The 25,691-nt window shown below is 43.6% G+C and overlaps 2 protein-coding genes across 13 annotated transcripts in view; one reads left to right on the top strand and one right to left on the bottom strand.

The window, feature by feature from the left end:
• Positions 1-21,720, bottom strand: part of LOC148051058 (uncharacterized) — a 67,643-nt gene extending 45,923 nt beyond the window's left edge. For 4 of the 10 annotated variants that reach the window (XR_015700433.1, XR_015700434.1, XR_015700436.1 and 1 more), the window contains exon 1: positions 20,894-21,351. Coding sequence is in view for 2 of the 10 variants with exons in the window: in XM_087739235.1 (XP_087595361.1) it covers positions 5,260-5,441; positions 5,528-5,586; positions 20,894-20,997 (345 nt within the window). In the remaining 8 variants the exon portion in view is untranslated. Of the gene's footprint in view, positions 1-3,277; positions 3,686-5,161; positions 5,442-5,527; positions 5,587-16,433; positions 16,493-16,530; positions 19,235-20,893; positions 21,352-21,641 lie in introns of those variants that run through there. The other 6 variants (XR_015700435.1, XM_087739235.1, XM_087739237.1 and 3 more) reach the window with 6 other exon arrangements.
• A 151-nt stretch (positions 21,721-21,871) lies between these two features.
• MAF (MAF bZIP transcription factor) overlaps positions 21,872-25,691 on the top strand; it is a 62,359-nt gene continuing 58,539 nt past the window's right edge. For 2 of the 3 annotated variants that reach the window (XM_087739234.1, XM_087739233.1), the window contains exon 1: positions 21,872-23,593. In XM_087739234.1, the coding sequence (XP_087595360.1) occupies positions 22,515-23,593 (1,079 nt within the window). In that variant the 5' untranslated portion in view covers positions 21,872-22,514. The remainder of the gene's footprint in view (positions 23,594-25,691) is intronic. The other variant, XR_015700429.1, reaches the window with a different exon arrangement.

The following is a 25,691-nucleotide window of genomic DNA, read 5'->3' as shown; positions in this document are numbered from 1 at the left end:
GAGTTTTCTAATAAGCCTCCAAGAGCAGCAGCAAAATCTCTGTGTTGCTATCAGTGCAGCTGGGTGAATAACATCGTCATTACGACACGCTCACTTGACAAAAGCCAGGAAACTCAAAGATAAGGTCAAGACCACATCCTTGACTCCAGGCATTCTGAGAAAAAAAGCTTGATGACAAGACTGACAGAGGAAACACCAGCCTTAGCAGTGGGTCCTCGCAGATTCTGTTGACGTCCCTCAGAGCTCGACAGGGAGGACGTAGCCATGGCCATGGGGAGTGCAGCACTGCTGCTGTTAGTTGTCTGCTCGCTCCTGTAAGATGGCTCTGATGGGAACAGAAAGAGGTCCCCAGTACCCACTGGAAGCCAAAACCTTCAGGATGGATGCTTTGGGTCCACACTGCAATTCTGTATCCCCTGACTGAAGCTGGGAGTTGTTATGGGGAACTGGAAAGGCTTTGGGAACTGAGAGAAGATGTGGAAGTGTAACATAACCTCCTGGCTGCCCACTCCTCTCTTTTCATAGAAAGGCATCTGGTGAAATCGCTGCTACTGCCTCTCTTTATGCTCCTGCTCTCTTCTTGTGGGACATTATGTTTTTTGTGGCTTTTGGTCTTTTGAAGTTAAGTTTGTTATACAGTCTTGGTGAGTGCTTTGTGGCTTGTGGCAGTGTGTAGGCGAAGAAAAAGGACAGGGCTGTGACGAAGGCAGTTTGGTCTCTGTTGGTAGAACCGGCTGTTAAAATCAAAGCCGTTTTCCTAAGCTATCTTTAAAAGCCACTCCAGCAAGCTCTGCTCCCTGCTGCTCGATGCCCCTCTCTTCTCAAACCACGCCACCCATGCTGTTTTGGCAAATCTCTTGCTCTCCTCTTCCTTTGCCTACTGAAGTCGTAACTCCAAAGCCTCCACCCATGGTCCCCTGCCTTGCACCAGTTTCTGCTGGTCTGGCAGCATGGCCAGCAAGAGAACAGGGCTGGGAAAGGTCTGCAGACCTTTCTGGGCTAAATATCTATTATGTGGGACTGGACTGACTGACCAGCCCTGAAGTACATGTGTTAACAGCGTACGGTACTGCAGCCAACATTAATGATTTGTGGACAGGCCATAGTATTTCAACTAACTAGATTAATACCTCATCTGGTAAACAAATTCTGTGTAGCAGTACAAGTTGCATGCTGTCCCCAGCAGACCATAACAACTGCTCTAGAGCCATTACCATCTACCTAGCAAATAAATATTTGGGCATGCAGGCTCATTTGAAAATGTGGATTATTTCCTCAGAGGCTGCAATGGCTTCTCTAGGTAAACAGTAGCTCAGGGCACTCTCTATAAAGCAGATTTTTGACCTGGTGGACCTTGGCTGGCAGGCAGGCCTGTGTGCCTGGGCAGCGGGCCGGCAGGCTGGGCTTCGCTGGGAGGACAGCAAGCCCCAGGCTGGGAGCGATGTCTTCTTTCATCAAATAATGTGTCTACCCCTTTCCACCCTGCTCCTCACTTCTTTTCCATTGCTCTTCAGAGGAGACGAAGGTACTTTTCCAAGCAAGGAACTAACAACATGAGTATTTAAAAAGCTTGAAAAAATGGTTTGAGTTTAAAATTAGAGTTTGTCAAATGAAGCATTAAGCATGTTGAGAATCCTTCTCCAGGCATGTTAAAATGGAAGGAATTTTGCTTTTGCATTTAAGGGTTGTCTTTCAGCGGACAACTAACTTCTGCCTCCCCCCTCTCAGGACACCTCTGGATCTGCTCTGACAGGGTCTTTCTCTGCACTCTGACTTTTTCAGTCGAGTTGCTCCAAAGCACATTTCCAAGGCTGAGGAAAAAGTTCCGGAAATAGGTTAAGCATTACGCTCCCATTAAAAAGATTGATTTGGTATCAAAGTTAGGGAACCAGATAAGCTCAGAGGAATACGAGCAAGATACGGAGCTCTGCCTCCCTTAGTGGTCGGCTCCCTCAGTTAGGGGTTTGGTGACTCCTACCCTAATCCCCGCAGACTGTCTGCTGACTACGCTGACATCAGCTGGCTTCAGTCCATGGTGCTGGAAGGTGTCCGTATCATAGGATTCCCCACCAAAACAGACTCCTTTGTGCAGATGTACCGCTTTAAGCTGAGATCAGAGCCTGTGGCAAATGGCTAAGTGCTGTCCTTGTTTCCGTCTGTCCCTGGGGGAGACATCTTCATGCCAAAAACACAAAAGAAAACTGTAACCCCAAAACCTGAAGTTGAGTTTGTTGGGACAGGTGATATTCAGAGATGCTGAATATTCTGCACGGTCAGCACAAATCAGATTTGCAACTCTGAAAATCGAGGCACTCGATTTGTGTCACTAAACACTGAGATTTCGGGCTTCTCTTCAAAAAGAGGTTTCAAAGATATCCAGAAACACATGGGCCTATTTTAGGTGATGCTAAGTCCTAACTGCTCTTCTGTGGCTTTGAAAATCTTTCCCAGTCTCCCCAAATTTTAAATGATTGTCTTCAAGTGCTGTCAAGCTAAAGCTCCTCAGTAATGCTAAAATTCACTTGAAAGAATGCATTTAAAAATGAATACGCTCAAAGATTATGCACGGATTCATATGCATGGATTCAAAGACATTGTCTCATAGACAACAACTGCAGCATATTGAATCTCATATTGAGGAATCATTTCACAGTGCTTTAATGTATGTTTTAGTCCTATCTCTTTGCATCTTTATCAGAAGCCCATATATGTCATCATTCATCTTTCTCCTTGAAACAACAGAATTACAGAATTTGCTTGCTGAAAAGTGTTGAGGTAAACTCTTTTTTTTTTAAGTGATCCCTCTGGCTCCAGGAGAAGAAGGGACCTGTGTGGGGATTTGTCCTCTGAGGAAGAAGGGTGCAGCTGGAGTTCAAAATCATCCAGATTTGGGCTTTATCTCATTCTCTCCGGACCTATGAAGGCACAAGAAATCTGGTGAATTAATCTGCCATGAAGGGGGACGCTTTGCCACAGACACCAGATACACAATTGTGCTCAGGATGTTTTTTATTATGAGAACTTACACTCTGCAGGGAAGGGGAAACGGGGGGAGGAGAGCTTCGAGCAGAGACAAGCACCAACTCTCGTCAAAAATTAAAGTCTTTGCAAATATCCCCTGCATCCCCGCGTGGAAAGGGTTCTTGGGGAGATTTTTAAAAAATCAACAGCAGAGTCTCTTCTCCCCAGCAGTATTTCTTGATGATGACAGAGCCCCTCTTTCCCTTCCCCCCTTGCTATCAGCTGGCTAATCTGCCTGCACATTCTGACACACAGCTGCGAGAGATGAAAACTGTACTGTTGATAGATGAAACTTTGGATAAGATTACATGGTTTTGAATATCTTGATGACATATTTGTCTGAAAAGTCTTTTAGAGGACAGCCTAATATAAATGCACGGAAATGTTTCTAATGACTAGCATTTGTCTACGTACTTGGTTTGGAAGATTAACATTCACGTGTTCTTCGACTGTCATTTGCATTTGTATGTGGAGGCAAACTTTTCAATAATCACTTCTTCATGCTGAGAAGAGTTAACAATTTATTCAAAATACACAAGGCCAAATTAGTCCCTTCTGTAAGGCTGGGAGCTTTGGTGGAGTTGCACCAGCGGTGGATTTGGCTTTGCTGTGCTCTGCAGTGGCCGCAGCTACATGCCCGGGAGACTGCACGCACTGACCTTGCCTGTGGTAATGACAAAAGTCCCCCCATTAGAAAGACAGAGCACACTACAGAGCAAACGGGGGGAAAAAAACAACCACCACCCAAGGTCAGGACAATTGCATCTTTCATCTCTTTTGCTGTGCTGAACCCTGGGTTGTTTTCTATTTTGCACTGATAAATGAATGTGGTAAGACTTATTGTAGTGTTTTTATTCTTATTTTCACAACACCCAGGAGTGTGGTTGGACCTCCAGAGTCCCATTTTTCCACTGGGGGGAGGGCAGAACCTTATTTTGACAAGCATTGCCACTACCTGTGAGAGTATGGCACCTGGATGCTTTAGAAACCTACCCTGGCCTAAAGTCTTCTGAATTTTAGGATTTTAGGTGCCTCAATCAGTTTAGAGAATTGGCCTTCAAGAACTCTTGAAGAAAAGAAGATTCCATTCCTAAAATATGGAAGTAATTCTGGAAACCTGGGCCCATTCAAGTCACAGCGAGGATGTATCTGTATTCATTCACCTCAGTTTTGCCCTGATGCAACAAATGTTGATGGATGAACTTACTGAGGATCAGAAAGGGCTTTGGTGGACCACACATTAACATGTGCCTTTACATTGTCCACTAATCATACAAAAAATAATGAGGGCTCATCTGTGCTGCAGTAATGTGAAGCTGCTGCCCTCCTCCTTCCTGCAGGCAGCATAAAATGAAGATACTCCTCAAATTTGGGCCCTAGATGATATGTTCCAGATGTCTGGGCTAAAAAAAAAAATGTAATTCCACACTATAGAGCTACGCTAATGAAATGGTGGAGTGTCCTTTCCAAGGGTGCGCAGGAAAGGGGCCTATGGGAACCCACTCCATTCACAACACTGGATGGTGCTTAGCACAGCTGGGAGAAGAGGCGGCACGTGGGAAGGATAGCTGCAGGGCTGAATATTTTATGAGATGTGGTTGGGGTGAGGAAAGACAAACACTTGCAGAGACTGGTGGAGCTGTGCATCCCTGAGGGCTTTGGCCAGTTGCTTAAACATAAATGAACCTTTCTATGTGTCTTTAGTGAGCTCAAAACCAACTCCATGAAATCAGCAGGTACCACCATGCACCATGAGCATTATTTGTGTACTGATGCTGTGGCGTATATGGTTGGTTGGTTACAGGAGAAGACTCTTGCCTGGGTGTTGCTGGCTGCTGTTCTGAGCTGCCCACAGGTTGTGCAAACCCTTAAGGAGGATTCTGCACCCTCCACTCACCAGGAAGCAGCAGGAAGGAAACCTCCCGAGACATTCCTCTGCATGAGGAGAGTGGTTAGGAGGACAGCGATGCACAACACAAGAGGCTGTTTGTCTGTCCTCTTTCTTAACACACACTGCTATATCATTTTCCAATCACCTGCTGTCACTACTGTGAGACTTCTGGTTATAGATGAGGTATTTTAACACAGGAGAGTTATTTAGAGCTGAAGTTTCCTTAATATTTGAAAATATCACAATTACCTGGTTGCTTCCTCTTGAATACAGCACATACTTCTTAAAAAGGCTTCTGGGTTGAGCGTGTCTTTGTCTGGCAGTGTTGTACAATCACAGATACAATTTCATTTTGCTTCCTCTTCACATACCACCGTGTCTCTGTAGACTTGCACTGACACTCTTTCCCCTTTCGGAATATGTTGACATCTTGATGTCTTCTCCATAGACTCACACTGACATAGTGTTAGGGACTTTGTGATGACACCGCAGCCCACGTTAGTGAATGGCGAAATAGCCCTGTCACAAACTATATTATGAAATATCAAAACTGTTTAAAAATGTAGTTTTCCACAAAAAAAAAAAAGAAAAAAATCCTGAGGGCCTTGAACATACCTTGAGGACTGATCTGCCCAGTTATATATGAATATGGATGCTTAAGTAGAGATTTTAACCTATGACAAATAAAAAGATGGACTTAATACATTATCAAAATTCACAGTAACTAGGAATGATGTTCTTGACTTGTGAACACACATTATGATATTTGTCCAATAAAGGTACTTTAAAACTCTGGTTGAACTGATATTTGATACTAAATGCGTTTTTTTCTTTATATGAAGCATAATGACCAAACTTGAACGGGCCAACATCTGGGGGTTTTTTCAGTTGTGAATATTCTTTATGCTAAATACAGAATCAAGTATTCTTCCTTTGAGAAATGGTAGCATAAAGTACTCCAGTGCACCCAGTTAATTTCTGCTGAAAATGACTCCACTACACATTATTAATTTCTGCTGAAAATGACTTTGATGCTTGACAGGGTTTTGTCAGAGTTTATTAATGAAGGCCTCACTATGTATGGCAACAATTGGTTTCTCTGTTTCTTTTGACAGTTACGAGAATCTAAAATAGGTCAGATGAAGATGGGTGAGATTGCCCAGGCTTTACTTCTTTGCTGCTCTTTTAACCATTGAAGACTGCAACGAGTACAACATAAGACTGAAGAAAATCATAGCTTTAAAAGAGGTGCAGCTGTTACAGAGAATTTTTCCTATTAATATTTGGGACACTAATTGGATCTGGGATGAGATAACTTGGACAAATCAACAAGTTAAGACAAATAGTTTTGATTTCTTTGTTTGTTTATGGAAAAAAAACACATTTGCTTAAGAATGTTGGAGAGGTGATTTTGTCTCTTAATCCAAAAAGTGATTAATAGTAGGGCAGGCAGACATGCAGTTGGAATTTGACCACACAGGACAGAGTTCATGAGACAAATTCAACCCTAGTTTAAATGCTACATGGTCTAATAAGCCTCAGTATCTAGCTATTTTCTCAAATGTCTGCCTCACAGACACCTCAGATCTGGAATCAGAAAAATCCATCTGTGCTCTTGCTGCTTCTCACAACACAGTGTAATTAGAACGTGCTGATAACTTTGTTGATGCATGAGAGATAAAAATCCATTCTACCTCATGCTGGTGGTAAAAACGTGGTTTCATCAGGAAAGAGAGCAGATATGAATTCAAAACACACTGAAGACGACAGCATTATTTTCACCAACACACTTCTCTGACATCACCAACATCAGCATGTATAGTACACTGTTGCTTTATCCCTTGCATGGCATTGATCTCAGCCATGAGTCAGGACTCCATGGTACTAGACACTGCAGAGAATAAAAAGAAATGTCCACAGCCCTGGAAACCCTCATATCAAGAAGCCGTCTACCCAGTGGCTCCTGCAGCAGAGCTCTTCATGAAGAGTTCCTGCTGCTCTGGAGTCAAGCCTCTAATGGAGCTAATTTTTCGTGTGCATCCTGGGACAAACTTGTCATACAGCTTTTTTATGAGTAGGGGACATGCCATTTAGTCAAGTTTTCCACGCTAAGAATTTCATGTTACATATTGTTAAAGATGACTGAAATAGGTTATGTACACATCAAAATGAGTGAACTTTTACCTTTCCTATTGCAAGTTATCCGTGACATCCTTGGAAATCATTGACTTCTCAGCTATTGACATTGTTGGGGGAAGGGGAAAAAGGTTCATCTTGCAAGAAATGCTGACTCAGAGATTTCTCAAGAAAATCTACTTTCTTAGCTGAAGAAGAAAGATTCATTATTTGCTCATCTTGGTGAAATCTAATTGTGATATTTATATTCTGTATTAATTTGATCCAGTAAAGGTTTACAACGTAGGCAAAGAAGCCAATCGTAATAATTTGTTCTGAAGCTTTTATTACTATTGTGTTTTGAAAGCAGGTATTGAAAGAGCAGTGGAGCAGCATATGCTATCCCTTGCATATTGCTAAAGGTGCTACCTATGCAGTTCCTAAAAGCATGAGCCCTTCTAATGGGAGGAAGCAGCAAAACTCCCATTGACTTCAGTTGGGCATAGATTTCATCTAGTAAATATAGGGCAGTGTTACTTGCCGAGGAAGAAAGTCATTTGCAAGGAACAGTTTACAGTAGCTTTGACTTCTCCTTTGTACTTTGTACTTCACAAAATGGAGTCACACTCCATATATAAAAGTGACTGCTTTGCATTAAAAACAAGTTTTCCTTTTAAGTTGAACAAACATGCTTAAAAAGAGGAGACAGTTAGTACCAGTAGCTGTGACTTAGTGTATATTTTTTCTACATTTTCAAATACTCATTACAATTCCTACTTATTTTATAGCAATATCACACAATAAACATTTCTTTTCTGATTAAGGGATTGAAGGAGAACTGAATTATAAACCGTATTAATATAAGAGGGAATTTCTATCCTGTGCTCTGTAGGCCTGAGTTTATATGACCTTAAACAATCAGTCTGAAGAAGTCACATCAGCTGCTGTACACATTCCACATTACTGAGGAATTAAATTAAGCAGCTTTAATATCTGTGAAATGGCACAGGCCTTAAAAGAGAATCGTTCCAATTTATGGACTTTGTATCTGATTTACTAGTGCATGTCTAGCAATTTCAGAGCCACCAATTGCTTTAAGACCACCTCCAAAGTGTTTTTATCACTTACAGTAAATGTGCTAACATAATGTTTTAATTAAACATTTAAAGTGCATCAAACAAATTTATTGATGCTGCCAGAAAAAGAAGAAGGAAAAAAGAAGAAATTCTGCTATTTGAAAAATAACCTGATCTATCCACCATCTTGTGACCCTGGTAAGATTGCTCTTAAACATTTCAGCTAGCATTTATAAATTAACAAAATGCTTCCCCTCCCCTCCAGTTCCCTCATTTTCCATCCCCAACCTCCAAATCATACTTCGTGCATAAAAACATGGTAAGAGCTTGTTGAAAGCTATTCAGCTATAATATCAAATGCTTGTGAACACTGCATTTATTTTTGCTCCTTGAACACAGGCCTGATGTTGAAATGATATAAAAGTCCCAGCAGCACTTTATATTGATGTTGGCATTAAAAATGCTTTTTCCGTTAGTGAGAGAGGAGTTCCCCCTTAAAAAAATAAAAGCCAATACCAGGCCTATCAAAACTTTATCATCCTGTTACCACTTGGGCACTGTATTAAATATTCACAACTGAAGCTGGTTTTCATTAAAAATCCTTTTCCCTTCTACACTGGGAATCACAGACCTGACACAGATCCAGAGTTCCTATAACCCTTTAAAAAAGAGAAAAGCGAGCATTGCATTGACATCACCTGAAAAAACACATTCGGATTTCACCCCAGTTTGTTCCCAGTTTCATGCTTGCAGAAATGATGTGGGGTGGCAGGGGCAAAGATCGGCCCTAGGAGCACCGCAGTCCTCCTCACCACCTCCTCCAGTTCTGCTCATCTCTTTCCAAGAAGGTGGACCTCGGGGAATGTGGCACAGCAGTTCAGTGCAGAGAGGCTATTTGCAGAGGGCTAAATTATGATTTATGCTTTATGGCACCAAAACTACAGGCATGTTATTTGTGTACATACTATAGCTTGGGTTTTCCTAGCGAGGGGAAGAATGTTTTGTCTTCCTGAGTAAGCATTCATTTTAGGGACTGAAATCATGGCAGGTTTGCTTTCCTACATATCTTTTCTTACATACATCTGTCATTGTGTATGAGGGAACAGCTAAATACAGTGGGTCATAATATGAATGGAAAGCATATTTCTGTACCAAAGAGACTTACAGATGCTGGTGCCTGGAGATGGGTTTCTAAGTAATTCTTGTTAAGGTCAGTACTGCCTGCTAACAAGCTGATATACAAATGTAAACTGCATTTCATTTATATTATATTATATTATATTATATTATATTATATTATATTATATTATATTATATTATATTATATTATATTATATTATATTATATTATATTATATTATATTATATTATATTATATTATATATCATCCACAATTCAATTTGCTCCATTTGTTCAAACCCAATAACATCGCGTGCCTGGAAAGAAAGCGAGCGAGGAACCCAATTGCTGTTAGATCTGCCAGGAAACAATAGGCAAGGCAAAATACTATGACAGAGCTGAGAACTGGCTATTCCTGGGAGCCTAGTCTTACCTTTGTTAAGAGAAAAAAAAAAAAGAAAGATAAAGAAGTACAGGTAATTTCATCACTAGGGATCAGAACCCTCATTTTTGCATGTCATTCAGTCACAGGTTACATGAAAGCTGCTGTGTCGTCTAACCTAAGGCAGGATAATTATTTTAATGGTGGTGGTAATTCAGTGATGTGAGAACCACCACTAACTCTTCATCCTTTGTGATCTCCCATCATGTACTGACTCACCCCTGCTCTGCTTAACTGTGCCTCAGAAGATGAATCTACTGCAGGGTGTTACTGTGGTTCATGGTTACCTTGCGGTCCATGTCTCTTTTTATATCTGTTGTCTCCTGCTTTATATTTAGCTCTTTGGGCATTCTAGAATTTAGCATAATGGAGCCCAATCAATGATGTGAGCCACTGAGCAGTAACATGGTGTGAATGTGAAGAAATAATAATTGTGGCTTTCAGCATGAAGGTGGAGACATTTTTCTAGAGAAAAGAAATAAAGACCTCAGAAGAAGGGTGCAGCATTTCTCTTCATATCACTTCATCGTGCATGATTTACCATTGTGTTCTTGGGGACTGATTTTCAAAAAGAATGAATTTTGCATTAAATTCTGAGTATGGTTGCTGCAGAAGATAAGATATTTGCCTATTCAGATGATGAGCTGGATGCATAAGTGATCACATCAATGGGTAATATGCACATTCAGTCATGAGAAAAAAATTTGCATGCCCTATAAAGACCTAAAAGTTGAACATCTGGCCTTTTCTGTGGCACCTCAATTTTGTATCAATGTCTTCTCTTCTTTGAAAGGTTTATTCCTAAAACCGTCAGATCATCACAGTCTTGATACAACATTCACTGCATACTGTTCATAAACGAGCCAAGCTCAGCTGTGGTGGAAATGACTTTAATTGTTCTGCATTACAGATGTTGTGTTTACCACAAAGTCCTTGAATTGCACATGACTGGACATGTGTGAAAGGAAAGCTGGTGCTGGTCTTCTGCCATGCAGGAGGGACTTGGGACAGTCTGTATTTTGTCCTAATGGAAAAGCTTCATTAAACCTCTATCGCATGTGCTTTATGTAAGATTGATAGCAAAAAGGAATCACATGGCAACTCTTTCCTTCTAACCAGCTCTTACATTTGCCAGAAGGACATAGTTAATTGTCAGTATGAACTGTGAGGAAAGAATACCTAAAATGAGGTAAAATTAAGTACCAGGCACTATTCATTTCCTCTTAGTTTTGTCCTGCAACCTGCTCCCCTAACCGATGTTCCATCCCTGAGCCTTCTGCTAGGTTTTCTGGTAAGACCAAGAGCTACACCTGTCCAGGATACTGTATATTGCGTTATTATTTTTCTATCCTATTAATTTGGAAGCATTGCTCCTAACCAGAAAGACTGATGTACCAAGCACTTTTCTTGTGTCTGTTTACTACTACCTGGCTGCTGATGCTGAAGAGCATTGATATGCTACGGGTGTTCCCTCCTCAGAGCAAGTCTCCCACATCTCGTCTTCATTTTTGTAATTTTGCCCTTGCCCCAACCACTCCAAGCCTCTAAAGAAGTTTGGATTTGGACTTTGCAGCTCTGGTTATGAGTCATAGCAATATTCTCACACATCCCAGTATATTAGTTAGGGGACTTGTGAAACAGAGGAAGGACAGAGATTTATTAGTTGAAATTCCCAAATGAAGGGCCAAACGCTGAAAAACTTCCTCTGCTTTTATTCGGCCTCAGCTGAGGCAAAATTCTTGTGTAGCATCAATAAATAGTTATCTGCTAACTAATAAAAGATAGTTATCTGCTAAGTTCTAGTCATCAGACTTTCAGTCTGAGTGGCAATGTTAGGGGTTCTTGGCTTTTAGACTCCCAGGCCGGGTCTGCAAGACTCCCATTCAGGAAATTAAATCATGGTAGGCTTGAACCACATTTTTATGTTTGAAATTATGAAGGAGCTAATGCTCCTGATTGGAATCCCTGCTTCTAACCCCGCCAGCTGCCATCTGAGTCTAAAGAAGGAGGATGACTGTCTCCAAACCTGGGTATTGTTAAAAGCAGGTAATAGGGAAGATAACAAGGGGGGTTACGAGTCATTCCCACTTATGCAGACTCTTTACATGCTTGTACTTCTGACCCCAAGATCAAGTTTCAGATAGTGAAGTATGTAAAGTTTAGTTATCTTTCAGAGAAGCCACAAGAGGCCTAAAACTGAACTACTTTTTTTCCATGAGGAAATCCTGTAGCAGCCCTACGCTGCTACGGTAACTGCAGCTTTGCAGCACCTTTGCTGCAAATAGGCATCGCAGGAATTCACGCTGGGTTTCTGGCTAGCAGTCAGAATGAAATTTCTACACAGACAGAAAAATCCTCTCTCAAGAAGGGTTCTCCAGGGAAATGAAAGGACAGACCCTCAGGAACTGTCACCTCCACTGATCTAACAATAGTTGGACCAGCTGAGGCTTGGCGTGAAGTGTTTACTCATCTGCCTTAGCCCTGGAAAATGAAAATGAGGTTAAAAAAATCTTTGCAGCTGGCAACTGCTGGAGTGAGTTGACATGGTGGTGCAAATTTTTTCCAATAGCAGGAATGTTATGTAGCACTGGAGCGACCACAAGTCAGGGTTCACGTGTGGTAGCTTGACCCATACAACTCAAAGCACTACATGACCTTTGTGGAGTTAAGTGCACCTTTTTGCACTGACCTGTTTAATTTTGGTGATATGAAGGTGCTGGTATCCCGATTCTTCACTGTGACAATCCCCATCCAGCTACAATCAGCCTTGCGTTCCCAGCTGTACTTGCAGAATAACGTGGCATGATGGCTATCTTTCCTTTAAATTTGCAAGGGTAGATTTACTAATAGCAGGCTATTTGAGTCATCTGGAAAACTATAGAAACCTTATGGTATATCACCCCTCTTATTAGTGGCTCCTAGCGCTTGATTTTGGATCATCGCTTGCAAAAGGACATAGCCAAGTACTGCTGGAATCAACTTTAGGCTGAACCTTGAATTTCAGGCAGACGAAAAAATAAATCCCTGTTAGAAGAGACTGCAGGGGATCGAATCTAAACCTGCTGGGGCTAAACTAACACCAGAAAGTGCTAGCCTGCCACTACACGAGGCCAGTCTCTAAGTAGTTTGGTAGTTACCTTAACAGCTATAAAAGGTGTAAATCTGTAGAGGGGAGAGAAAGAATAAAGAGAGAAACTGCCCTACCTGTCTCCTACTCCACAGGGAATAACGCAAGCTACATTCACAGTAACTGATCCTAGTAAATGCTCTAAATGGAGAGAAAAAAGCTGTGGCTGAAATCTCTGTACAAATTACAGGGAGGCAAGTCTGTATCTCCAGCTCTCAGTCTAATTCCTGTGCTGTGCAAATAAATAAGATCCACCATTGTTAAAGACCTTTAAGCCCCTTTGTACAACACAGTAAATATGGAATAAACAACTTCAGGTATGGAGAGACCTCTCCAGCAGCACCATGAGGTTATTACTGTTTCCCAGAACAATAAATGCAGTGAGCGTGTGATAGGTGTGTATTATCTTAAAAAAACATCTCAGGCTTTACATTAAGAAGAGGCAACAGAACACCTTCTTTTTGTTTTGAATACAAGTAATTGTAGAAATGTGCTTGCACCCTCTGCGGATGGCTCTTGGGGCATGGGCAATAGTTTTTTGCGTTTCACAAGCCAAGCTGGTCTTGAGAACAAAGGAGAATAAAGCTGAAATTGGTAGTTACATTTCAGACACTCGGAGCACATCACATGTGGCCATTAGGGCAGGATTAAATAAACATTAATTAGAGACATTTCTTCTGAAAGATGGTTCTGCAAAAGAATTCAAGTGCATACCTATTCTGCACCCTGCTTGAAGTACTAATGCTGCTCCACCGCTAGAAGCAAATGCCTTTTGAAGGCAGTTCAGAGCCACTGTGCAGTCGCTTAGCTTTATAGTTTGCTAGCTGCATGTCATCTTTGAAGGCTGGGAAATTGCAGCAGCAGTACCGTGATTCCCAGCCGAGTGAAGCAGACACTTGACACATTTCATCCCTTGCAATTAAGGGAGAAAAGTGGAATCGGGGGAAAATTCAAGCAGCATTTTAGCAATAGACCACTCCCTTATCAAGATGAAGTACAAGCATCACACACAGATATATGCAGGACTGATGCTAAGTAGAGACAGTAATAAATGCCTGTGAACTTTGCATGAGAAAGCTCATGCTTAGAAGACTTCGTTTATTGCTCTTAGTCATTTACACACATCCTTCTAAAGCGAGGAAGCTCAAACATAATCAAACCCTGTGTGCAAATTGCCAAGTCAAATGCTGTTGTTCTGTTCTCCTCTCTTTTAATATCAGAGCGAAAACCTCCCAGTGCAAAAATACAATCTTGTGATAAAATGACTAATACATGACTAAAGCCATTTTCCATTGTGCAGGCATAGCTCTGGGGATCATTTGTTTTTCATGGTAGATCCCTCAGACAGTGAATTCCTCTGGTGGTTGGGATTATATTAATGGCCAGGACTGTTAGTCACCTCAAGGGAACTGAAATAGGATGCCACTCTGGTTGCCATTATTAATTCCAACTGCAGGTGTGAAAATTAATTTCATGGGTATTTTTATCATTTCCTTTTAGTTAAGGATTAGAGTTTCCGAATGACCCAGACTCCGGATGGAGACAAATCTGAACTGGGTCTGCCCAGCACTCCCGGAACAGTGAACTAATTCTGATGGAGTAGGAGGAAAAAAATGGGGTATAAGACTTTCCATCCCTCACTTGGTGAAGACAGTTAATGACACTGCAAGATATCAGATGTCATCATGACATACACTTCTTTGCACCAAGACTCTGTAAAGCAATCCAGTAAATTGCAGGTTGTTTTCATTTCTGTGGAAGAATAACACATTCGCCAATAGCAGGAGAAAAAAGGAGAAGTTAAATATATCAAACCAAATCAAATGTAGCTGATTAGAAAGCTACAGTTTCCATTTGCTGGCACCAGTACTGTTTTCACATAGATTTTCTGACAGATGCTGCTATATCTCCATAGTCAAGAAGACAGCTCCAGCAGCCAAGCTTCTGCCACAGAAATCAAACCTGACATCGTTAACCATAGGTGGAGCTGGGCTGCTGAATTTGGGGAATGGGAGGGGAAAGGCTGGGAGGGGAACTAGCTCACCTTGGCTGGAGAGGACAGGAGATGTAATCAGCTGGATCCATTACAGAGGGGCAGGCTGGGAAGGGGGAAACACCACCCCCCCCACCCGTTTCTGCCCATGATTAAGCCTCAGCTCCTGCCAGTTCAACTGGCAAAGGTGTTGGCTCTAAACCTGTCCCGTATTCATTGACACCTCCTCCTGCCAGAGCTTGGTGAGTAATGCTCAGAAGATAAGCAGGTTAGGCCAGATTCAGTCAGGTAATTAAAGGTTGGAGGTAACGTAAGATCCTTATGTGCTCTTATACGTACAGCTCATCTGGGGTTTTGATTTATAATACTTTGCGCTCACAACCACCTTTCATCCTACGGCTCTCCTCACGTCTGAGGAGTGCGGGCAAGCACCCTACCTACTCCAGAGATGGACACACAGAGTACCAGAGGTACTGCCTGGGGGGTGCAGGGCTCAGAGCTCCCTTCTCATCTGTGCCGTGGTCATCAGCACCCCCCCCCCACCTTTATTTGAAGTGTCTCTCCTTATTCCTGCTGTGCGAAGCCTTTTTGACCTGATCTCTCTCCCCTTGCACCTCCCGTAGCCGTTTCCATCAGCGCCACCCGTGTGCACGGCGGGGGGAAAAGCTGCCCCTGGGAATTGGCTTCACTTTACGCCCCCCTCCCTGCGCCGAGTGACCCTGCCCGCACAGAGCGCTGCGAGAGCCGGGGAGGGCTCCCCGCCAGCTCTCCTCTGTTATAATGAACCTTTTTAGGTCATGTAAGCCAAGAACCTTGTGTTGCTAAAGACCCCATCAGTTACTTTAAGCAGTTATCGTATTTTACTGTTTACACTGAATAAGCCCAGAGCATGGCGCTCAGCCCATCGCACGCAGCGCAGTTTATCACCAAAAATTAATGAGTCTGTGCCATCTCGCGCTTCAAGATGTTAAATCACAGATTTGTTTAAAATTTACTGAAGTTCGTAACTTTTAATAAAGACTGTCTCAACCTTCACAGTTACACTTCAAAACATCACGTCAGAATCATGCCCTCCTCGCCACTTACTGATGGTTGACTTTAAGAATGAGATGGCACATAAAGTTCACTCATTTTTTCATGCTGCCACTGCAACCGTTCCTTACTGTTGAAACAACTTAATGCAGAGCAGAAGGGAGAAAAGCAGCAATGATTTTTCTGAGCTAAAATAGATACAAATGCAGTGTGCATATCGCAGGACATTATCAGGACAGCTCAGATACGTAACATTAATGTAATTGCTTTATTCTCTTCCCTTAACTAATACTAGTTTTCTGCTTCTGTAGAGTTTTCAGATTAATTTGTGCACGAGTTTTTACCACGTTCTCTATTTACCCACTTCAGCTAATTCCAGAGCAAACACCACATTATATAACTGAACATGATCATCCAAGTTATAAATGATAAATTCCACCATAAAGCTTGATAAAAATCTTTATTGCCATTTCAGTTTTTATTTCTTTTAGATAAATAGATTTTTTAGCATCAAAATATCTTCATTGATTTTTACATTTAGGCAAAGCCATTCATGAAAATTAGTAAACTAGGACATGCATCATGAAACAAGCACAGTACAAATCTTGTGACACCAACCTTCAGCCACGTCTTAGAGTCACTTGCAGCTTTTCAGTCGCACCTCTGTGCTGTCTTCCCTTCAGACAGAGAAATTGTTTCTGTATCATACAATGTTATTTGGAATATTTCTAGCATTTTACAAACGTTATAAGCAAGCAACAAAAATATTCTGATTGCTAAAAAGCCGTCACTTCATTCAGACTCAGGGTACGCAGAGCAAACTCACGCACTCAGGTGTAGCACCAATGCTGCATCTTCCATATAGCGACTGTCAGGCACTTCCAGGGGGATAAAATTGAAGCAGCTGCTAATACCTCGCAATTCCCAGAGCTAAAACACAAGCCCTCTCGGATACGACACAAAAGCAACCAAGATGTGTGTTTAAGCCTGCCTTTTCAAACTACTTTTTTTCTAATTTAGCAACAGAAACTTTACATACAAATGAACAGAGGTTGTGTATTTAGGGTCTGTGCAGAATGGCCAAATAGGAGACTGTATAGGAAAAGAGAACAGGGTTTTTTCTCTCCTTTTGCACAGTTTTGAAATGCGGCAAGCCTGGTGGATTCGGTAACACTAATGCAAGACTGGAAAGTGAAGGGAGAGGAGAAGCAAGTTTCATTAACAGAGAGAATTCTACATAAAATATACTGGAGCTGATGGAGGAAAGGAAGAGACAGCCAAGATGTTCAGCTGCAAGTGGAGTCCAATTTGATGCTCAGCGTGAGTTTAAAGGGAAGATTTTCTCAGCCTTAAAATAAAAGAGCAGTATCGGATGCGTATGGGGCAGAAAACTGTTGGCACAGAAATGGATCGTACCAGGCTCGGGAAAAGCGAGAGTGGCAAAAGTAGCTCATTTTGCTGCGCTACATTTATAGATGTGCTCATTTGAATGCTCCCAGGAGGACTGGCTTTATGCGTCCAGACAAAATATACAGGCATCCTAGCATGCAGTATCACGATGATAAAACCTTAGCGTAAAGGAGATCCATGACAAGTTAAGTGGGAATTTTGCCTTTGAATTTTGGGGAGCAAACCTGATTTCCTGCCAGTAGATCTGCCGATGTCTTTCATTTCTTGTAGCGCCAGCCCTCTGACATAAACAAATTGCTAACATCAAGGGCCCGATCCTGCTTCCACCGAAATCAATACAAGTTTTGTCATTGGTTTCAGTGGGATCAAGGATTCGGTCCTGCAGTTCCTGAAGTCAATAGGGCTGGGGTTTTCTCTGCATAAGTAAGTTTGCCTTAATACTGCAGAATGGGCCTAAATTATATTGATTATTTGGAGTTAAAGCCAAGCATAAAAACAGGATTAGGGGAAAGCGAGAAATGTTTGAGAAAGTGAGCTTAGAGCAGCACACGTTCATGGCGTGCACTGGGTCAGCAGGAACTCAGCCGGAGGAAAGACTGCAGTGGCACAGCCTCAGTTAGCCAAGTCCATCGGAAAGTACTGGGGGGAAGAGAGAGAAGAAATTCACTGTGGAGATCCTTTTTATCTGCTCCTTCTAAAGTAAACCTTTGAGTCACTCATTCTTTATTAAAAATAAACAAAACATTGACAGAAGAAATTATTGTCACATATATACCCATAGTAATTGATTCTGCTTCTTCGCTGCTGCTTCTTTTCCCTCTTCTCCGACACAGGGTTGTTCTGTGTTTCTGTAACACTACTGGCAAATCAGAATTTATTGTACATATGTTTGTGTTCCACTTAATAAAAAATATACCTACATTTTCAGATAAACTTTGTTAGTAATTCATGAGGTAAGTGACTATTTATGCTAATAAGGGAGAAATATATTCTCAAGCATAATGCATTACATAAATTTGAATGCAAAATGTTCAATTATGAAGTAAATACAGGTAATGCAAATAGTAAATTACATCCAATAAAAATATATAAAGAATGTGTCTTCAAAGAGAGAGAGGCTTTTATTTGCGTCTGTGAGTTGTTTAAAGAGAAAAGAATTATTAAATACTGAATTACTCTTATGATGATTTAGCTCATAATTCACCAATCCATAACGACTCCCACTAATCAGGCTGTTGTTTCATACCCTCCAATATAAGGCAGGACTGTTTCCTCAGCAATTTTATCCCTACCAGATTATCTCGTCTGATTCTATTAATTCTCTCCCATAAATCTGCTAACAGTGATATGTGATTTACTTACCCTGTTAACTGATCTGAAGACTGTTAAAAGGATTTATCTAGCACTGCACCTAGGAGCAGTTTATGCCTTATCACTCTGTTACTCTGAAGAAGTCTTTCTGAAATCAATTTGGCTGGTTTCATAGTTAAATTTGGCGGACACTGTTTAGTTCTGCACCATAAAATAAGACACTGGATAAACAAAAGGAGCAGTAACTGTACTTAATGTGTTGGTCTTGATATGTGTTTAAGTTATAACAAATTACACTCTGAGTCCATATAACTCATAACCTGCACGTTCGCTTCTGCTAAATCTTCTGTGTTGGACACACACACGCACACACACTTCAGCGATGGAAGTTCTTGCCTATGCTGCTGGTGTGCTCGTCCCAATGCAGGGCGATCCGAGTGTATTTGGAGCTAATGTTTCACGTCCCCCTGCGCGATTTGTCAGAAAACTCTCCCCGCGTTAGTTTGAAGGCTTATGAACCAGGTCAGCAGCAAACTGGGAGCAAGCAGGGCTCCGCGTTATGTCGTCGAATAGAGATGCTTAAAAACAAACCGGAGCAAGAGGCTACGAGAGGGACGCTGGAGTTTTCCCTCTGCCTGGCTCAGGGCAGGATTGTTCCAAACAGCGCTGGGAAAAGGGAGCAGTCTGGGGGAACTGGCCTGCGATAATTGTGGAAAAACGGAAGACTGAATAGCTCTAATTGAAATGAAAGTGTGTGATTGTTATGGAAGAAACACTGTTAATAGAGGACTGTAAATGTTTAGACACCCATTGTGAATAGCCAAATAATAAAGAAAAATACTACTGAAATGAGAATTATATAGTGTAGGGAGGATAATGTTGCTTCTGAAGGTTATCCAAAAATTGCTAATAATCTTTTTTTCTCTGCTGCGCTGAACAGTAGAGACATTTTGGTGCAGCAGTTCTGTGTAACAATCACACAAGAACAATATTGTACAACTAATAATTTTACTTGCTGTTCTGGTAGGTCAGAGCTTCAATTAATTTGCAGCACTTGCTTACAGTGGTATCAATTAAGAGACGGTCCCCATTAGCCCACACAATTTCCTACTCTTTGTCTAGAGTTCAGAGTTTGCTCAGGAAATTTACTCGTTTGCAAATGTAGCACTTTGAATCCTCACGTCCAAACAAACTATTTTATGGAGCTGGAGCCACATTTCCACAGCCATCTATCAAGCGGGCAAGTGAAATACTACAATTGTACATTCTGAAAAGCAATAACCTTTTCATTTAAAAATATTAGCACACATTTTATGTCTCTCATAGGTGAGCATGTTAAGTGATATACAGTACCACATTCATCTTGCTCAGGGAAAAAACAAATACAGGGAATTGGACTGTCCTGGGGGGATTTATGCTGTGAGCCTGGAAGTTTTGTTGATTCCAACGACGTGAAGAAATAGGAAAGCCAGCCCGAGTAGTTAAGTTGTATTAACTTTGTCATGAATCGCAATCTGTAAGATAAAGCTAGCAGATGTCCACGGCTCTGTGTGTGCGGCTGTGTTTCGGGACCATGCAGAACTATATTTTAATTTTGTTAGCAATGTCGGTAGCATTTTTTAGCTTTACAGAATTGCCTCTATGATCATTTCTAGATGTAGTTATCTTCCTAAATTTGCAGTATGCCCTACCTTTTTTAGCTGCCAGGAACAGTACATGCTGTATGACTTTCAGATGTTAGTACTGGCACTCATACTGATAATGGCATAGTCAGAAGATGTTATCCATTCGTAAATCCACTAGCCAAGTACTATTTCCTAAGCAGAGATTCTTTGGCTATTGCAAATGATGATTTTCACAGTCGGTGAAAAATTACCCAGAGACTCGCCCGCACCTACGAAGTAATACCCTGCGCGCAGTTAGAAATAGCAAACTCCGAGGGGAAAGGGACCGGGCAAGGGGAGAAGGGAGGATTTGAAGTACAATGTTCAAGAAGCTGGTTTAATATATGACCAAGTGTCAGAAGTCAGGTTTCTGAGAATTACTTTTCAGATAAACAACTTTATAGCACTGCACTTAATCTTACTTACTAGAGACATCTCATTTATCACGGAATTACAAGTAACTTTAATTCTATCGATATTCCCATAAAGCCCGGTCGGAAAATCGAGCCTGGCAGCCCCGGAGGCTGCGGGTTTCCCCGGCCCGCGGCGGGGGTCCGCGGGGGCAGCCGGGCCGGGCCGGGGCCGGGCGGGGACCGGGACCGCGGCCGCTGCGGGGGCGGCCACCGCCCCGACGGCGGGGCCCGGCCCGGCTCCCGCGGCTCCGCACCGGCCGGGGACCGCCTCGGCACTGACCTTTCGACGAGAGATGGCGCTGTCGAGGTTTGAACCGAGCCGATCCGCCGCTCCGCGTCCAGCCCGCTCGCCGCTTCCACGGGCCCCCCCGGCCCCATCCCCATCCCCCGCCCGGGGCGGGGGGGGCAGGCGGGAGGGGAGGCTAAAGTAAATACAATTAGTTCTAAATGTATTAAATTAATTAGCCCGGGCCAGCAGGCCAAGTGCGGCGGGGGCGGGCGCGGGGCTTGCAAACTTGCAGGGCTTTCGCACCTCTTGGCGGCGCGGGGGGGATTGAGGGATCGATGCCCCGTCCCCGAAAAAAATAATCGATAAATGACCGGGACGCCGCGGGGGAGCGGGGGGAGCGGAGCGAGCGCCCCGGCCCCGGCCCCGTGCGGGGGAAGGGCCGGCCCGGCGGCAGGTAATCCGCGCCCGGCACGGCGGAGCCCCGCGCTGCGAGCGGCCCCGGAGGCGGCGCCGCGCTGCCGCGTCCCCGCCGGGGCGCTGCGCCCGGCCGCCCGGCGCTCCCGCTCCTCCCCGGCCGGCGGGAGCTCCCCCGCGGCCTCAGGTGCCCGCACCGCCCGCCCGGGCGGGGGCAGCTCCCGGGCACCCCGCCCCGGGGCAGGGCGCTCGCCCGACGGCGCGCACGGCCGCGGGGAGCGCGGCGGCCGGGGCCGTCCCGGCGCGACGGCGGAGCGGAGCGGAGCGGAGCGGAGCGGGGCGGGAGGAGCGGTCCCCGCCGCGGCCCCGTCCCGCACCCGCTTACCCGGTGAGTGCGGCGGGAGGCGGCGGGCAGGAAGGGGTTAAGGCGCTCCCCAGCTGACAGTCAGCTGATGGGGCCCTGATTGACAGCTCCGAAAAGTTTCCTTGTTTCTATATATTATGCTAATGAGGGCTGGGATGGCGGCAGCCCATTGGCCCGGCCGCCCAGTCAATTTCCCATTTGACGTCAGGAGCGCTATAAAACTCAGCAATGCTTTTAAACTCTCCTGCTGGATGAAACCTTTAAAATATTTTTCATCTTCTTGCTGTAGCTTTGGGGTCGAGGTTTTTTTTCCCTCTCTCTCTTTTTTTTAAACTATTATTATTATTTTGGTTGCGATATCGACTTTGATTTTTTTTTTTGTCTTCGCTCTTTTCCCTCCTCCCTTCCCCGATGAACCTCTCTTCTCGCTCTGCACTTTGCATGAGAAAGCCCAGAGGAAAGGCACCATGAAGTGTTAAAAATAACAAAACAAAACAACAACAACAACAACAACAACAAAATTTACTCGCAACACCACCAGCTAACACTTCCAGCTGCAGTTTGCAAGCTGCAAAAGAGAGAGAGAGGAGAGAGAGAAGGGAGGGAGAGAGGAGGAAAAAAAAAAAACCCTTTATGCAAAAGGCGAATAGCAAGAGCCCCTCGCTCTGATGCATCAGCGGCAGCGGAGACTCTGCAAAGGATAACGCGGAGCGGGAGCGAGAGCGGCCGGGGCGAATTGGAGCGGAGGCTGCGAGGGGCCGTGGCGAGAGGCAGAGGCAGGAGAGAGCGGAGCGGAGCTCGCCAAAAATCAAGCTGGCTCACCCGGTGGCAACTCAGAGCAGTCCCCTCGCTCCCGGAGCGCACCCTTTCTGGAGGACTGTCAGCAGCAAAAGGATGGCATCAGAACTGGCAATGAGCAGCTCCGACCTGCCCACCAGTCCCCTGGCCATGGAATATGTTAATGACTTCGATCTGATGAAGTTTGAAGTGAAAAAGGAGCCGGTGGAGACCGATCGCATTATCAGCCAGTGCGGCCGCTTGATCGCCGGGGGATCGCTCTCTTCCACCCCGATGAGCACGCCCTGCAGCTCGGTGCCCCCGTCCCCCAGCTTCTCGGCGCCCAGCCCCGGCTCCGGCACCGACCAGAAGACCCACCTGGAAGACTACTACTGGATGACGGGCTACCCGCAGCAGCTCAACCCGGAGGCGCTGGGCTTCAGCCCCGAGGACGCGGTGGAGGCGCTGATCAACAGCAGCCACCACCCGCTGCCCGGCGCCTTCGATGGCTATGCTAGAGGGCAGCAGCTGGCCGCGGCCGCCGGCGCCGGCGGCTCGGTGCCGGCCGAGGAGATGGGCTCGGCGGCCGCCGTGGTGTCGGCGGTGATCGCCGCGGCGGCGGCGCAGGGCGGCGCGCCCCACTACCACCACCACCACCACCACCCGCACCACGGCGGCGGCGGCGGCGGCGGGCACCCCCACGCCGCGGCGCCGGGCAGCGCGCCGCCCTCCTCCGCCTCCTCGGCCGCCGGCTCCGGCGGCGGCGGCGGCGGCGGCGGCGGCGGCGCCGGGGGGCTGCACCACCCGCACCACGGCGGCGGCGGCGGCGGCGGCGGCGGCCTCCACTTCGACGACCGCTTCTCCGACGAGCAGCTGGTGACCATGTCGGTGCGGGAGCTCAACCGGCAGCTGCGGGGCGTCAGCAAGGAAGAGGTGATCCGGCTGAAGCAGAAGAGGAGGACCCTCAAAAACAGGGGCTATGCCCAGTCCTGCCGCTTCAAGAGGGTCCAGCAGCGGCACGTCCTGGAGTCGGAGAAGAACCAGCTGCTGCAGCAAGTGGAGCACCTAAAGCAGGAGATCTCCAGGCTGGTCCGGGAGAGGGACGCCTACAAGGAAAAATACGAGAAGCTGGTCAGCAATGGCTTCAGAGAAAACGGATCCAGCAGCGACAACCCTTCCTCTCCAGAGTTTTTCATGTGAGTTCCCACAGCCTTGCCACCTTAACTAAAAGTTCTCCGTGTGAGTTGTTGTTGGGGGCTTTGCTAGAGCGACAACCCAGCTTGCCACCTTGTATTACTTTTTTTTTTTTTTAAACTCAAAACAATTTTAAAACAAAGTTGTTTTTTGGGTTGGTTTTTGTTTTTTGTTTTTTTTTTTTTTTTCTTTTTAAGGTGGGCTGGCTCCGTGTTGGCCATCCTAAAGTTCTACATGAGTTTCTTTTCTGTTTATTATTATTATTATTTTTTTATTTTTGTGGGGGCTTGCTGTTGTTTTTTTTTTTTTTTAAATTTAAAAGATCCAACTCGCCACCAACTCAGTTCTTCATATGAAGCTTGCTCTTCTTTGAAACCTGCCATCCACATTATATATATATATATATTTTTAAGTTCATGAGGTTTTTTTTCTTTTGAGCTTGCTGTGTCCAAAAAAGTCAGATTTTTTTTTTTTTTGCCATCCTGAGTTCTTCATATGAGATTTGAGCTTTGCAAAAAGAAAAATATAATTAAAAAAATACAAAAAAAAAAACAAAACAAAAACAAAAAATACAAAAACAATGTGAAATTTTTAGACTCCAGCTTGCTGAGTTCCATCAGTTTTTAGCGTTGTTGTGCAAAACTAGAGATATGCCTAGATCAACCTGCCAAAATCAAGCCTGCATCAACCTTCGGTGTGTTCATGTGAGTTTTGGCCTTAATCTGCCAAACGTGAGACTTTAGTCTGCCATTAGAATCCCATACTCATCTCATGCATTACGCTTGCTATTTTGTCTTAGCAACAATGAACTATAACTGTTTCGAAAGACTATGAAAAAGAGACATTATATTAATAAAAAACCCTGCATGCTGGTCATGTACGGTATAATTATTTTTTTTTTCTTTTGCTTGGAAATGGACTTTTGGAGACTATTATGGCATGGCATTCATCCTTTTGTTTTATTGCCTCATCACTTTTTTGGGTTGAAAGCAAAAAAGTGCAACCTTTGATCTTCCTCCTCCTCTTCCTCCCCATTAAAGTTTGCATCTGCTCTAAAACTGCTTTGAGTTACTCAAAACTTCAGACTTCCTTTTAAATGCACTGAAGCATTCCCTCTCAAAAAACATGCCAGAATGGATTTTGATAACCTAATGTGGCAAAAAAACATATAAAAACCACAAAAAGAACTTTGGAAAGATGTTCAAAATTCACATCCCACTTGGGGGGGACATTGAAACCATGCTGTTGCCTAAAACAGTCTAAAAATTAATTTTAAGTGATCTGCCCCATTTTTTTTTTCCTTTTGCATTTGGTCATTGTCAAATGTGGAATGCTCTGGGTTCCTAGTATATAATTTAATTCTAGTTTCTGTCATCTGTTAGCCCAGTTAAAATGTATGCTACAGATAAAGGAATGTTATAGATAAATTCGAAAGAGTTAGGTCTGTTTAGATGTAGATTTTTTTTTAAAGATTGATGCACTAAATTGTTTACTGTCGTGATGTAAAGGGGGGTAGAATTTGCAACGGGACTGTTTTAAAAAGTAGTTTATGCAGCATGTGCTTGCAACTTAAATATAAGTTGGGTATATGTAGTCCTTGCTATACCACTGACTGTATTTGAAAACCAAAGTATTAAAAGGGGGAGGCACCCCTGTTTATATCTATAGGGGTATTTTACATTCAAAATGTATGGGTTGGTTTTTTTTTTTTTTTTTTTCAAAATTGAAGTATTTGGGACTGAATTGCACTAAGATATAACCTGCAAGCATATAATACAAAAACAAAAAAAAAATTACGAACCTGTTTAGAACGCTAATACAATTTATGCAGTTATAAAGATGGCATTACTGCACAGTTTTAAAATGATGCAGATTTTTTTACAGTTGTATTGTGGTGCAGAACTGGATTTTCTGTAACTTCAAAAATTCCACAGTTTTAAAGGCAATAATCAGTAAATTTTATTTTCAGGGACTGATATCCTGTCTTTTAAAAAAAAAAAATGGAAAGTAAATCTTACCACAATAAATATAAAAAAATCTTGTCAGTTACTTTTTCTTTTACATATTTTGCTGTGCAAAATTGTTTTATATCTTGAGTTA

The sequence above is a fragment of the Nipponia nippon genome, unplaced genomic scaffold, assembly GCF_047370975.1.
Source record: "Nipponia nippon isolate SJK-2023a ecotype South Korea unplaced genomic scaffold, ASM4737097v1 scaffold_7, whole genome shotgun sequence".
Classification (NCBI taxonomy): domain Eukaryota; kingdom Metazoa; phylum Chordata; class Aves; order Pelecaniformes; family Threskiornithidae; genus Nipponia; species Nipponia nippon.
Note: the sequence above shows the minus strand (reverse complement) of the source record. Positions and strands in the feature narration are given on the sequence as shown.